Below are 14,210 nucleotides of genomic sequence, written 5' to 3' on the forward strand. Positions count from 1 at the left end.
GGAAGCAGTTCTTTCCTGACGAAAATTTTTCCTTCCAGAAGGTGCTGTCAGTATAGAACAGGGATTCTTTCTCAGAACACAATAATAACCACTAATAACCAACAATTGACGTTTCCACAAGACTCTTGAACGTTTAAGCAAGCTGTGTTATGGTAGGCGCCTTATCCCAGCCTGCCATAACAAACCACGTGATTTAAGTGTTTTCTTCATTGACAGAACAATTATCAATCAAATGGTAAGTATTACAGACACGAAAAGTGTGTATTTTAAGTTAACTTGTTCCACATACATAGTAGCCTATAGCCTAAATAGAAAAAATATCCGCTGACCGCGGATTTTCAAGGGGAAAAGTTGTTAGCCTAATGTGTGGTGTCAGAAAGAATGTGGCGGAACGGTGCTTTGCGCCTTGTCTGCATATACTAGGGTAGGGCAACAACTGAGTGGACTGGCCAACTCACCGACTACCGCGGTTTTGGCCACCCTCCAAATAAGTGTGTACTTTAACACGTCCTGGCACTGGAGATGGTCATCAGTCATGCATGAGTTGTTGGTGGTGATAGCAGGAGCTCAAGACCTCTACTCTCCTTTCCAAGTAAGTATTTTCTCCAAAGTTAGAAATTAAGGCCATATTTTAAGACTTATACAGAGGGTAATGATAAGTGGTCAACGTAGTGCACACTACTCCAAAACGCTTTCGAAGTTTTTACTTACAACTCCAAATATTTTGAAGATTGACGCCATCTCGATGTTTGCGGAGTCGCTTGTGTCCAACCAAACCTTCAACAAAACATTCCTATTTCCTGTGCTAAATCCGCACACCACTTGTACCATGAGACACTGGGGCACTTTCATCACAACAATCGTAAACCCGACCTCTAACCAGTACTTATTCAAGGGGACTACTGCATTCTTTGCAACGTTTTGCGTTCTTCAATTGTTTATCAGTGTTGTCAATTGGTATGTGTTTACCCTCCAAACTGGGTATAAGACTTACACAAAACTGGGGAAATAAATGAAATTAGCGTATCTATTTGTAGTATATATACATATTACAGCAATTTTATCATTACTGCATTCCTATGACAACTAGAATTCATGGAAACAGTTTGTAAATGCATCGGCGTATGTGTGAAGCTCCACTAGATTGGCAACAATGAGTCATTTTTCGTCGTGTCGTCTGCTCGTAAGTATATATCAGAAATATTTGTAATTTTTCGTGGTTAATTTGGTTGCAAAAAAGGGATAATAGACATGAATTAAATAAACATTTTGAAGTAAAGTTAAACTAAATAATGAATAAAGTAAACAATTAAGTGGATAAAGCTTCGCACCTCATAAACAGTGTAGTCGTCTGCTGCTCATAACTGTGTTTGCGGAGCAAGTGCTTAGGAACCAGGAACAGCAATGTGGTTCAAATGCAATTTGGAGTGAATTAAGAACAAAATGTGTATAATTACAATCAAATAAGCACTGGAGTTTCAGTTGTGATGACAGTAGGATAAAACCACCAACCACAAGGTAAAAATGAATATCAGTTCAAACCATAACCCAAGGAATAAGAAGTTTCATACTTTCACTAATATAGGCAACAAAATGTTGTTTTGTTGTGCTGATTACAACTGCAATCTTGAGTAAGATCAATAAACGTTTCATATATACGCTAATATTGTTCAAATGAGTGCTGGGAAGGCTGGGAAGGACGTGAGATCCATGGTGGTTATGAAAGGGACCAGAGGCAGATGACTCCATATTGGATTTAAAAACTGGCTTGAAAACACATTTTACGAAGACCTCACATGGTTATTTTAGTTCGTATGGGACTTTCATATATCTCATTATATTGATAAAACTACAATCTTTTGAATGGTATGCTTAAAGATGTAATTGTATTTTTGTTTCACCAAATAAATATGGAGTGAATAAGGCTGAACCACATAAGTACGATGGATCCAAGGCGATGTTTCCCCCTACAAACTTACAAACTACCCTAGACCTAGACCTACCCATTCGATCAATATTAGCCTACCAAGTAACCAAGTCTTTGGCTAGTAAGGTACTGCAACTTAGGCTAGGACTACTACCTATAGTCAGGCACCACCCTGTGGTAGAGGTGTAAGAATACTACCACTGTAGGTCATGCGTGTTGTAAAAGATGGCTTAAATGACAGCTGCTGCCTTACAATCGTACTTTTATAGTAAAAGGCTAGGCCCATTGCCAGTAACTGTGGAAACTGCTATCTTGCAGTCTTACTTTTTTTATTAAAAGGCTAGGCCCACCACCAATATAACCGTGGAAACTGCTGCCTTGCAGGTGGACTTTTTAGTCTAAGTCAAGGCCCACCGCCAATAATTGTGGTTGATGATAGCAAGGGCATGTGGTCATAAAAACCCCTTTGCCAAATACTAATAAACCATGCCTGATGTTGCAAGGAAAGGCGCATCAAGCAGCCAACCCCTTAGTGTAGGGATAATGGTGAGAAAGAAGAAGACTATCAATACCTAGTTAGGCAAGGCCTAGGCATAAGTAAAACTTGACAATAGCATCAAAGATAGGTAGTTCAAAATTCACTGAATAGGGTAAAGCACTGTTGTGCGGACAGGCGGACACCTTTACCGCTGCACAGTCGCTTTCCTACAAAATAACTTTAGCATTTCCAGTATTTTGAATTAGACGCCAGTCATAACCCAACCAGCGTGGAAGCAACACCTCGAGACCTCTGCTGTCCTCTTGAACTAAGTGTTTTCTCCCAAGTCACAAAATAATGCCATAATTTCCGGTTAAGCAGAAGTTAATGGAAGTCTAGCCATGCACAGTGCAAACTTACCTCCATGGTGCTTTCAAAATTTTTACTTAAAACACCTTATGTTTAGAAGATTGACGCCATCTCGATGTTTGCGGAGTCACTTGTGTCAACAAACTTCCCATTTCCTGTGCTAAATCCGCACACCACTTGTGCCCATAGACGCTGGGACACTTTCTTCATGACAATCTTAAACGGCGAAGGTGTTTCGGCCTTCGGACAGGTAAACATAGCGATTGTTCAGGAAGAAGAAGAAGAAGAGTGCACTAGATAACATTTAAATAATTATTTAAAGACCAGAATAAGGTAATGAATTGCATGTATTTATTACGTATTTCATGATAATTCATTTGAAAATATTCGTTGTTGTAAAAGTAACCAGATTCCTGACACAAATTTCATCGTTTTTGCTGTGAACATTAGTTACGATGTTGTTCGCGCTTTCCTATTTTTTTATCAGTGTTGCCAATTGTTTTGTGTTTACCCTCCAAACTTAGGATAAGACTTACACAAAACCGTGGAAATAAGTGATTTCACATAAGTGACTTACCAAACAATTACATAGCTGTAAGCTTTTTTACCTGGCTGTCAAAAATTCAGATTTCCTGGCGCCGACGGCGCTGTTATCGCTCCTGTAGGTGATACAGATCCAGCCCATTTTCGGGATTCTCCAGTACTGCTAAGCAAACTATGTACCGTCAATTCGTTTTCTGCCACTCGTGGAGTAACACCTGTGGGTTTTTTGTTTGCAGTCAACTATCGTCGCCATATTGGATTTAGTTCGTTTGGTGATGTACAATTTCTTGGTTGGTTTTTGCCAATTAGCTGTTTTGTTAGCTTCCAGTCATCCAGGAATTAGCTTATCATGTCAGACTAGTTCGTCATGTTAGGTTTTGCTGCAATGGCTGCAAAACTAGAATGCCTAAGTTGTGTTATGATCCGTAACGAGGTGTGTTAAATGTGGGGGGGAGCTTTGTTGTAGGGACTTAACATCTTAACATGTACTGAATGTCAAGATTTAGATAAGCAAGGGTGGAAGATTTTTTCAGCTCATTTAGATAAAATGGAGAAGGATAGAAAGAGGAAGGCAGCCAGAAGCAACTCCTTTGCCTTTAGAGACAAAGAAGTGTTTTTTCTTCACCTCTTTTATCTAATATCTCTCTGATTGATAGCCCTCCTACTTTTTTACCTATGGATCCTGTCCAGGTAGCCCTTGCTTCCAATCCTAACACCATTGCTGTATTGGAGTCCAAAATGGACAAAAAGTTTGATATTTTAGCTAAATCCATCATGGATTTAGGTTTGTCCTTCCGCACTTTTGTGGAGAAAAGTGCAAGTGATAAGTGCACTGTTGTGCAACATGTCATTGCTGTGTCTGAGGAGGCGGCTATCCGTCCCCCCAGTTCTCCTAGATGAAGGTCAGTCCCGCTCTCCCGCACCCGGAAAGGCGTTGAAGTGAGTGATGTGTGGTTGTGTCTGACTCGGATGTGCCGTCGCCAGATAAAAGGTGATAAGTTTGGGGTGGTTCAGTGTCACACCAGTTGAAAAGACGTGCTGTTTTTGCGGATGGTACGCTTTCGCCTGTGAAGAAATCGAGAGAGCAAAGGAGTCCCCAGCCATCCTGAAGTTTCGCACCTGCTCTAGATTTTCAGGAGCCTTATTAGTCATCAGAGAATGTTTCTCTGACTGCAGAGAGGAACTCGCATGCTGAGCAACAGATGCATTTTCACCCTATCGACTCCCCTCATGTTGTGTTGAAATAAGTTTCGACTTGCTTGCCTCTCATGGCTCGTAGCTCTTCGCCTATTATCCACTTGTCTTTAAAGAAGAGCCGTTCATCTGCTTTGACTTCGACTTCAACTAAGGAAGTAGAGAAGACTAGTACGCAAGGAGATGATGTACAGTTGGGTCCTTTCAAGCAACAGCTTCAGGAATTTTTGGGTTTTTTCTAAAGAAAGTGACAACCCCTCAAGTAGAAGAAGATGGGGTTTCGTCAGTTCTTTTGGAGAACAAAGATACAGAGGAGTCAAAATCTTCGTCCGCTTATTCCAGTCTGTTAAGGTACCTTCTGGTAACATACCCAGATTGTTTTGAGCTAGCGTCTCCTTTGTCCCCACGGCGATATTTGTAAAGGACAGAAAAGTGCCGTCTACAGGATTGCCGAAGCTGGTCCTGTCTCAGTTGGCAAAGAGAGCTTTTAAGGAAGCAGATGAATGGCTGGCAAAGAAGCGGGATTTCGGCAAGGCCCCTTCCGCCTACTCCCCTTCGAAATTGCAAAACAAGACATACAAGTTCTACGCGATGGGAGAAGTTCCTTCCTTGGGAGTGTCTGCCTCCTCTCAAGGGGACTTCTCTGGACTAGTAGATGCGAACAGGAGAGTATCCTTTTCGTCTGTAAAGATCAGATTCTCTTCGCCTGATTTCGATCACCTGATACACAATGTATTTAAGGTGATAGAGGTTTTTAGTTTTCTTGAATGGACCATTGCTGCTCTGGCCAGGAAGATTGAAGAGTGTCAGTCCCTAGAAGAGTTTTTGTCAGACTGGTTTAACGTTTTGTCCTGCGCGGACAAAGCAGTGAGAGATGGTTCGGGGGAGCTGGCTGTGCTCTTCATGATGGGGATCCTCAAGAAGAAAGAGCTGTGGTGTTCTTTCGCTTCCAGTAGAGTTATGACGAACCAAAAATCGGCTTTGATGTTCTCGCCATTGTGCAAATCCCACCTGTTCCCAGAGCAGACAGTTCTACAGGTATTGTCAGACTTAGAGAAAAGTCTACAAACGATCTATTGACGCAGTCAACTAGACACCCTAGGGATCCCCCTGTCACAGGAGCTAAAGCTTCTCCTCTGCAGAGGCACCCCTTTTTAGGAGGCAAGTCCAGGTGGCAAAATAGACCAAGAACCAATTTAGGCCCCCAGCCAAGTCCACCAGAAAACCTCCCTGCAAGCCATCAGACAAGCGATCAGGAGGTCCTTCACACACCTGTAGGAGCAAGACTCCATTTATTTTGGGAGGAATGGAGTCGGAGAAGAGCAGAACAGTGGGTAGTTCAGGTTCTGAGAGAAGGTTACGCAATCCCGTTTGTGCAAGACCCGCCGCTGTCCCATGTACCCATCTGCTTGACAGCGTACTCAAAGGGATCGGGGAGAGCTTTGGCATTAGTCAAAGAGGTAGAAGCACTCATCAAGAAAGTCATCGAAGAAGTAATGGACAAGAACTCCCCTGGCTTTTACAACAGACTCTTTGTAGTCCCCAAAGCATCAGGGGCTGGAGGCCTGTATTAGACGTGAGTGCGTTGAACATCTTCGTTCAAAAGACGAAGTTTTGGATGGAAACCAGTCGGTCAATGATGTCAGCCCTTCAACTGAACGACTGAATAGTGTCTCTCGACATGAAGGATGCATACTTTCATGTCCCCATGCATCAGGAGTCCAAGAAATTTCTGAGGAAACTACGTATAGCAATGTAATTACTGGGTACGTAATAATGTATACAGCTTTATTCTATTATAAAAATACCATTTTGTTATTAGAAATAGTTACTAACAGTGCCTAAATTTAGATCTGTTGATCTATCCTTGGTTTATTATTTCTCTTATAATCTTCATAGATGTTTACTAGTATGAGTAATTGTTCTTGACTATAGCACAGTCTTGCACCATTTTAACATACAAAAGTTCATGACTAAGGAGGTTGGTACTTAGTAACTTGCATATGTGTGGCTAAAATCACTCTTAAAAAAGTGTTCTTGAACTTTATGTATTTTTGAACTTAAACGTAACAGTTTTTATACAAAACATGGTGAAATACAAATGGCATCTCCTTATCCTTGCTCTTGTTTTGTTTTCATGTCATACTTCATTGTGACCTATTGCTACTTGTCTCTTGTAAGTCTTAAGTTTGTTCATGAAACTTACCTGACAGATATATATATAGCTGTATTCTCTGAAGTCCGACAGAATTTCAAAATTCGCGGCACACGCAGTGGGCGGCCAGGTGGTAGTACCCATTCCCGCCGCTGGGAGGCGGATATCAGGAACCATTCCCATTTTCTATTCATATTTTTTCTGTCGCCGGTCGGTAAACAACTGTTTACAGACCTCCGCCTAGGATTTTGAAACTTCATTAGCCGCTTAAGTATCCTAATTATTCTTTCGATTATTGACTTGGATTTGTGGCTAGGCATACGCTATCATAAGTAAAATTTTTTCATTGCATATGATGTCTGAAGCTAGTTAGCCTAGTTTCAGACTTTGTTGTCTGCATAGGGTAAGGTGAGGCTACCGGAACTTTCGGTAGACACTCGCTTAGTATATATGACGTTTACATGTTTTCTTTGCATAAAGATCAATGTAATTAGTGTAATGTGTGGCTGATTACGGAAGAAGTAGGATTCATGTACGCATTTTAGAGCGTGTTAGAATCAGGAGTTTTCCTCCACAGTAAACAGAAGTTAGAAATAATGAACCTTCTAACCTCCTGTAGAATTTATTTTGCCTAACCCTGTGGTATGGCTTACGGGCCTAGAAGAAGTGTCTGCTAGAGGATTACATCAAGTAATCTTAGACTAAAGTGCTCGCTCTCCAATCAGTGTTGTGAAGTGTAGTGCCCCTTGTGTTGTGGAGGGGCGCGTCAGATCGGCCCCATAATGCCTCTAGGCCTGGACCTCTGTCGGACTCCCAGGACTCAGGGAGAGGCATGTCGAAAGCCGCCCAAGAGGGGTTACGGGGGCTCCCCACCGATCTGGCGTCCCTTCGGCAGGACCTGTTGACGCTTCCCAGGCTGCTAAAGATCGTGCACGTGCACGAATCTTGAAGGATTGCTTCTCGTCCTCCGAGGCGTCCTCCCCGCGCAAGGGTTGGAGCTCTCGGAAGGACTCGCGCCCTCTAAGAAGCTTTAGAGAAGAGGACGCTTCACATCCTCTCTCTCGTCAGGAGGGAACGTCAGATCGGCCCCATAACGCCTCTAGGCCTAGACCTCTGTCGGACTCCCAGGAAACCAGGGAGAGGGCATGTCAAAAGCCGAAGGAGGGTTACGGGTTTTTCACGCTGATCTGGCTTCCTTTCGGCAGGTCCTGGAAGCTCGGCAGGACGCTTTGCGAGAGAAAAGACTTGTAGATGGCATCTTATTGCTGTTCAGGACGTTTCTTAGGACGCTTGACGCTTTCTAAACGCTCTTCAAGAGGAGGTTTTTCAGGACTCTCCACAGGACATTCCTTTACAGAAATTTTTTAAAAAAGGTTTCAGAGTTAGCGGAGACATACCCGAATTTTTTCTTCGATCCCTCTTGCCTCTTCATCGATTTCTCTGAGAATCGGGAAGATTATATACTCGGATTCCTGGGTGACTTTCGGTCATGTTAAAGGGTTTTCCCCTATTAGCAAAGTGCTAATTGTTTTGTCAAGTAAGGACGTTTTCCCCATTGTCAAGATACTAAACGTTTTGTGATTTAAGTGGGGGGACCCCTCATAAATGGGGTAGTTCTCATTGACATAGATTTTAACGTTTTTATCGTTTAAGCGGATAAACTCTCATTAACAAATTTCGGAAGAGCTCTCATTCATTTTCAGAGGCTCATCCGGGGAGTAAGAAAAAGACTTGTAGACTAGATCCAGGAAGTCTTATGTCCAATATCATAAGAACATTGAACGGTCCTTTTCGATCCTCGGTTCTCACTTGATGATCTCTATTCGAATATTACTCCCTTCTCTTGGCAAAGAGTCTTGGCAAAGAGTCAAGGAGTACTTTTAAAAAGTCTCATTCATTAGAACGTGGACAGTCGTTTTCCTTTCTTTCTCTCTTCCTCGTCGAGGAAAGATGTAGTAGAGAATTCGATGTTCAAATTACTACAATACTTACGTAGTTTATCTTTGCGTCATTTTGCTAACGCATGGGTCAAGTCATATACGCATATCGTATTTACCTCTACGGATAGAAGCCGAAAGAACTGTTGTTCTAATGTATTTAATTGACACTCCCTTCAACCTTCCAAGAGTTTTCGGAGTAAGAACAACTCTTAAGGTATTGTTACGACAACACCAACTCAGCTTCTGTATTTAGCGAATTCTGTTTCGTTTAAATATGCCTGCTTGAGAGTTTCCTTTTGCTCGATAATATCATACCTATTCCTTCGTAAAGGGAGTAGCTGGCAACTCAGGCAGATAGTGTGGATACGATGAATGAACAAGGCTGCTGTTACTGTGATCTGCGCAGTACCGGCTAGCTCTGTGACTTGCGCGGTTGGTTACGTCTCTCTCCCTGCGGGAATGGCTGACTAGCCGTCTCTCTGCCCTACAATCATGGATTTTAGCCTTGGTTGAGGAAAATTTCTAGTAATCATGAATGAACATGCCTTCCGTTTACTTAGAAAATTTCAACAAGATATCTCTTATACCTGTTCGGTGCGGTTTTACCGCACTGTAACAGAATTCTGTACGAGTCTACCGCGGCATAGCACTATAATAATGCTCTCCTGCTTATGCAAAGCGCAGCCTTATTTAGGGAAGGAAGCAGGCTGAGTGAGGGAATGGATGAGTTTGCTGGGGACCATTTCCTCTCTGGAGAAGCTTGTTTCCATGAATAAACAGCAATTCAGACCTCTACAGTTTTTCCTCACGGAGAAATTGGAATAACATCAAAGATCTAGGTAATAATTCTAATTTTCTCTCAACGGCTTGAGGATCACCTCGGGTGATAGCGAGAGGGTGCCAGACATCCGAACAGAGAAACAGATGTCCTGGCACATTGTCTGAAAGAATTGGAAGCCCAATTTGGTCGGCTCTCCAGTTCCTCGAAGAGTGAGTTTGATTCGAGTGGTCCAAATCATCTCGGATAATTTCTCAGCTCTCTCATAGCTCAAGAAGAGAGAGTTGGTTATGGGCTTGCACGGAAACGTAACGATCCTCAAGAGGTTCGTGAAACTAGTGCACGTCCGTGCGGGTCTTCTCGATCGAAGGCAGCAACTACTGACGTCTGAGTAATCCTCACTTAGAAGTATGTCGAAAGTTGAGGAGAGACTGAGGGCGTCCTTTCGTTAAGTTTTTCGTAATATTGAAGACGAAGGAGCTTCCTCTTAAGTTGTTCCCTTATTCATGATCCTAGAGGATTAGCATTAGTCGCCACCATGTTGGCCTTTAAGAGGTTGGATTCACAGAGGTCATGTAATTCAGAGAGAATTGTCCAAAGACCCTTCCTGAGAGAATCGGTGTAATCTAACATCGTCACTTAGTGAAGTATCTAATATCCCTCCTCTCTGAGTCTGAAGGCGTTCAGACTATCGAGAAGCGATAAGATCTTCAAGATTAATGGCAGTCTCTTGGCCAAGGCAAAGCAGTGCTGCCTATTTTCAGTGTTCAATCGGAGGGGGGCCGTTTCTGGAGATAGTGAAGGGAAAATGACTGTTCCTCCACCTCGACCTCTGTGAATTTCTTTATGGTTCTATCTTTCCGTCTGAAGTATGAGATAAGCTAGAAGTCCTAACTATTGTAGAATATGCAAATATGTTGTTGACGGCCTCTAGGCTCAGAGATTCGGTTCTGTCAAACAACAAAGCTTCACGATCTTTGAGGTCTGTGGAGATCTTGAAATTCTCTGGATCGAAGGTTCCGGCATGGAACTTAGACGTAGTCTGAGTTTCTGATGCCAAAAAGCATTTCGAACCTATCCTTTCTGCGAACTTAATACACGTGACCAGAAAGGCTAACATTCTAACCGCTCTAGCCCAGGCGGCAAAGAGGGTTAGTGAGGTTTTAGCCATCATCAGAGGTTTTGGCTTTAAAGGACATAATGCGGTCTGTCCTCTAAGCCTTCCGTTCTTGGTAAGAACGAAAACCTGTTCTAACCCTTGACCCGAAGGCTTGGAGACCAAGGGTATGGCACAAATTATTGGGCAAGGGCATTAAGAGTCCTGTGCCCTGTCGGGTCTCTCAAGTTTTATCTTGATAAAACTATAGAAAGTCGAGGTCAACGGACAATCTGCGGGTGTTCCGTAAAAAGACCAGACTGGTTCATGTCCAAGAACACCCTGGCATTATAGTCAAGGAGTTCTTTTAGAAAGTCTCATTCATTATGTTTGCATAAAGATTTGAGATTTTTTCTTAATATGAATGCTCAAGAGGTGAGGGCGCGGCCTCGGAAGCATTTCAACAGAGCATGACACTCAGTAACATCCTGAGTGCCACGCTTTAGCGAAGCAACTCTGTGTTCGCTTCACACTCCCGACAGGATGTGAAGACGACATTTGAGATCTGTAAGTCGCTAGGACCATACATATCCGTAGATATATTATTGGGGGCAGGAAGCAACACGAATCCTATCCTATAGAAAAGGGATAGGTGTTGCTTTTAACTTTGAAGGGTTGGTCGCTTGAGGCGCGTTCCTTTTCTTTAGCCTAGAAGTTATGGAACTAACTTTGATAGGTTAGGTCAGGTGGTGGTTTTAGCTTCGTTGCCCTCAGAAGTATGGTCATATGGTCTAGTCACATTGTGGTCACGCCCCCGTTGACAGATCATCTAGAGCGCACCAGCATTACAGGTCTCTACCTCGCTGGCAACTCTAGTAAAGCAGAAGCAGACTTTGGTGACAGTAATCACGAAGTCGGCTATGCTAACAGGTGAGGAACCAAGATGTATATCATCTACTTAATTTAGTTTCCTAAAAATCCTATTCTGTCTCTTCCCACCATCTGAAGGTGGGATTCAGCTATATATATATCTGTCAGGTAAGTTTCATGAACAAAATGTTATTGTTATAATACAATTAAGTTTGTTCATACTTACCTGGCAGATATATATAATTAAAGTGCCCACCCACCTCCCTCAGGAGACAGTGGCACTGATAAAATATGAATAGAAAATGGGAATGGTTCCTGATATCCGCCTCCCAGCGGCGGGGAATGTGGGTATACCACCTGGCCGCCCACGTGCGTGTGTGCCGCGAATTTTGAAATTCTGTCGGACTTCAGAGAATACAGCTATATATATATCTGCCAGGTAAGTATGAACAAACTTAATTGTATTATAACAATAACATTTTTTTTTTTTTTTTTTTAAAAAAATGGAAAAATTAACCCTGCACTGAACCTCCTTCCTCTGTTGGGTTATGGGATGGTCATGATGGTGGGGAGGCTTTAAGTATTACATATAATTATGTTTTTAGGCATTATTTAGAAGAGTTTATTAGCCTCATGCCCATAATTCCCCTGAATTTTACCGACCAAAAGAAATGTAAGCTAAAAGCAGACTCATAGTTGGGCTAAGAACCATTAAAAGTGAAATTTTCCCATGGCCTAGGAGTTTCAGGTGAAAAATTAAACTGCACGAGTTCTGATGGTTTGAGTGTCAATTATATTTAGACTTGGAATTTTGTTTCTTGGAAACTTATCCTGCAAAATAAAAAATCACAGTTTAATACAAGACCATCCAGTCAGTAAAGGGAATTTTGTAGTACTACTGTATTCAATTTTATGTTTAAACACTGGATCTCCTAATTTCAGTATTGTTCATAAAGGTTATATAACAACTTGTCCAGTGTACAAGTACATAATTTAATTTGTTTCTTTGAAGGTATTCAACAGGCTGACAGTCATTTTACTTTGTATATGCAAGATTTAGTTTTGAATATTGTTTGTATTATCTATTTTTGTGTTTTATTAGCTTTTGAATCTTACATTCTTTTTTATTTTCAGTGTATATTTGTTTTATCTATTGTTTATTTTTAGTAAGACAGTTTTATTATGTTTTCAAATATTTTTATAGTTTGTCATCAACTTCTGCCTTATGATGAGGTTATGTACCCCAAAAAATTGATAAACAATGCATTCCTTAGAGTTTTCATGATGTGTTATTTAAATGAATAGTACTGTATCACATATTTTGCAGTTGAACAATTAAAGTTGTTTTTCCAAAACTTCTGGAAAAGTACAAGCTGAAGGTTACATTGCTCATAAACCTTGCCTTAAGCCCTGAGAAGCAGTATTTTTATACTAAACAGCAATCCAAGATTTTATATACTACCCAAGAATGATCATGTGGCATTTTGTATGAGTTAATAACTATATAGCCACAATAATGATGTTAATATCATAATTGTATTACATTATCAATAGGCCATAGGCTAATTCACCTGTTTACCATTGAACCCCTGAAATGGTCCCAATAATTAGTTAAAATGAAAAGAATTCATAAAAATCAGGAAACAGTACGTACCTTCCACCCTACTGAAATAGACTAAAGTTGCCATTTACACTATATTTAAGATTTGCTTTAGGCAGGTTCACTTGCCCTATTTAAACTTTTATAAAAGTGAGATACTTTTAAAAGTCAGTGTGCATTGAAAGAATATAAAAAATTATCCATGGTAGTGTATGGGCTTGTGGGAGCTCTATGTTCATATTTGTTAAAATTTTCTTCTAAAATTAGCCTGTCCAAATTTTGATCATCTTCAACATGCGTTCTTTTGATGATGTAAAATAGTAAAATAAATTTTAAACATTTTAATTTTATTTGCAGTGAGAAAGTTAGTTCTAGTCATTCGGAGATGACGAAGACTGTATATAAAAATTTCAGGTACGCATTTGGAAAAACTTCATACTGTATAAGGGAAATGTATTAAAATTGCTCATTATATGTGTAAATTCATAGCTACTGATTGTGCATTGTGTTTTCTAGTACTTAAAACTAAGGAAAGAGATATAGAAGGTCTGCCTCAGGTTTAGAAGGCGTACTCCCCATGATCAAATGCAGCTTTGAACTAAACCTTGTGTTACATTTAGGTAGATAGTAATTTGTTTCATGTTTTAGAACAGCTGTGGTTTAACCCTTAAGAGGTGGGCTAAAAAAAAAAAAAAAAAAAAACATTCAGCACCCCAGGCTGGGAAAACTTTGAGGTCGGTCAATTAAAGAAAAAAAATACATCAGTGGAAAGAGGAAAATATGCAAATGCTCATGACATAAAAAAAGAAAAAGATTCCAAAATATTCTTCCTATCTTCCATGAGAAGTTGAAAAAGATTATTTACAACCCCATGTGGGGCCTCTTTTATAAGACAATTGTAACTTTTACCAAGTATACATGTTTTTTCTAATAAATTATTTTATTTTGTGTAATTATAATTACAGTTCACACCATATCAAATACTACTGAGATCGAAGATGCAGTAACTTTTTTGGATTATACGTTTTTTCTAATATAATTCTTTGCACTTTTCTCTGCAAAATTAGTTCCACGTTGGACGAGTTGATTTTGTGCTTGGCTACCAATGCGGTGGTCAGAAGTTCGATTCTCGGCTCAGTCAACGTGGAACCAGAGGAATGTATTTCTGGTGATAGAAATTTATTTCTCGATATAATGTGGTTCGGATCCCACAATAAGCTGTAGGTTCCATTGCTAGGTATGCAATTGGTTCCTAGTTAC

General features: G+C 40.8%; 1 protein-coding gene across 3 annotated transcripts in view; it reads left to right on the forward strand.

The window, feature by feature from the left end:
- The window catches only part of LOC135202580 (uncharacterized), a 323,189-nt gene that overhangs the window by 274,915 nt on the left and 34,064 nt on the right, over window positions 1-14,210 (forward strand). The window contains exon 1 of one of the 3 annotated variants that reach the window (XM_064232090.1): window positions 1-235. The exons of 1 other annotated variant lie outside the window; for it this stretch is intronic. In XM_064232090.1, the coding sequence (XP_064088160.1) occupies window positions 233-235 (3 nt within the window). In that variant the 5' untranslated portion in view covers window positions 1-232. The remainder of the gene's footprint in view (window positions 236-14,210) is intronic. One more of the 3 variants, XM_064232088.1, reaches the window with a different exon arrangement.

This window comes from Macrobrachium nipponense, chromosome 30 (genome assembly GCF_015104395.2).
Source record: "Macrobrachium nipponense isolate FS-2020 chromosome 30, ASM1510439v2, whole genome shotgun sequence".
In the NCBI taxonomy this organism is placed as follows: domain Eukaryota; kingdom Metazoa; phylum Arthropoda; class Malacostraca; order Decapoda; family Palaemonidae; genus Macrobrachium; species Macrobrachium nipponense.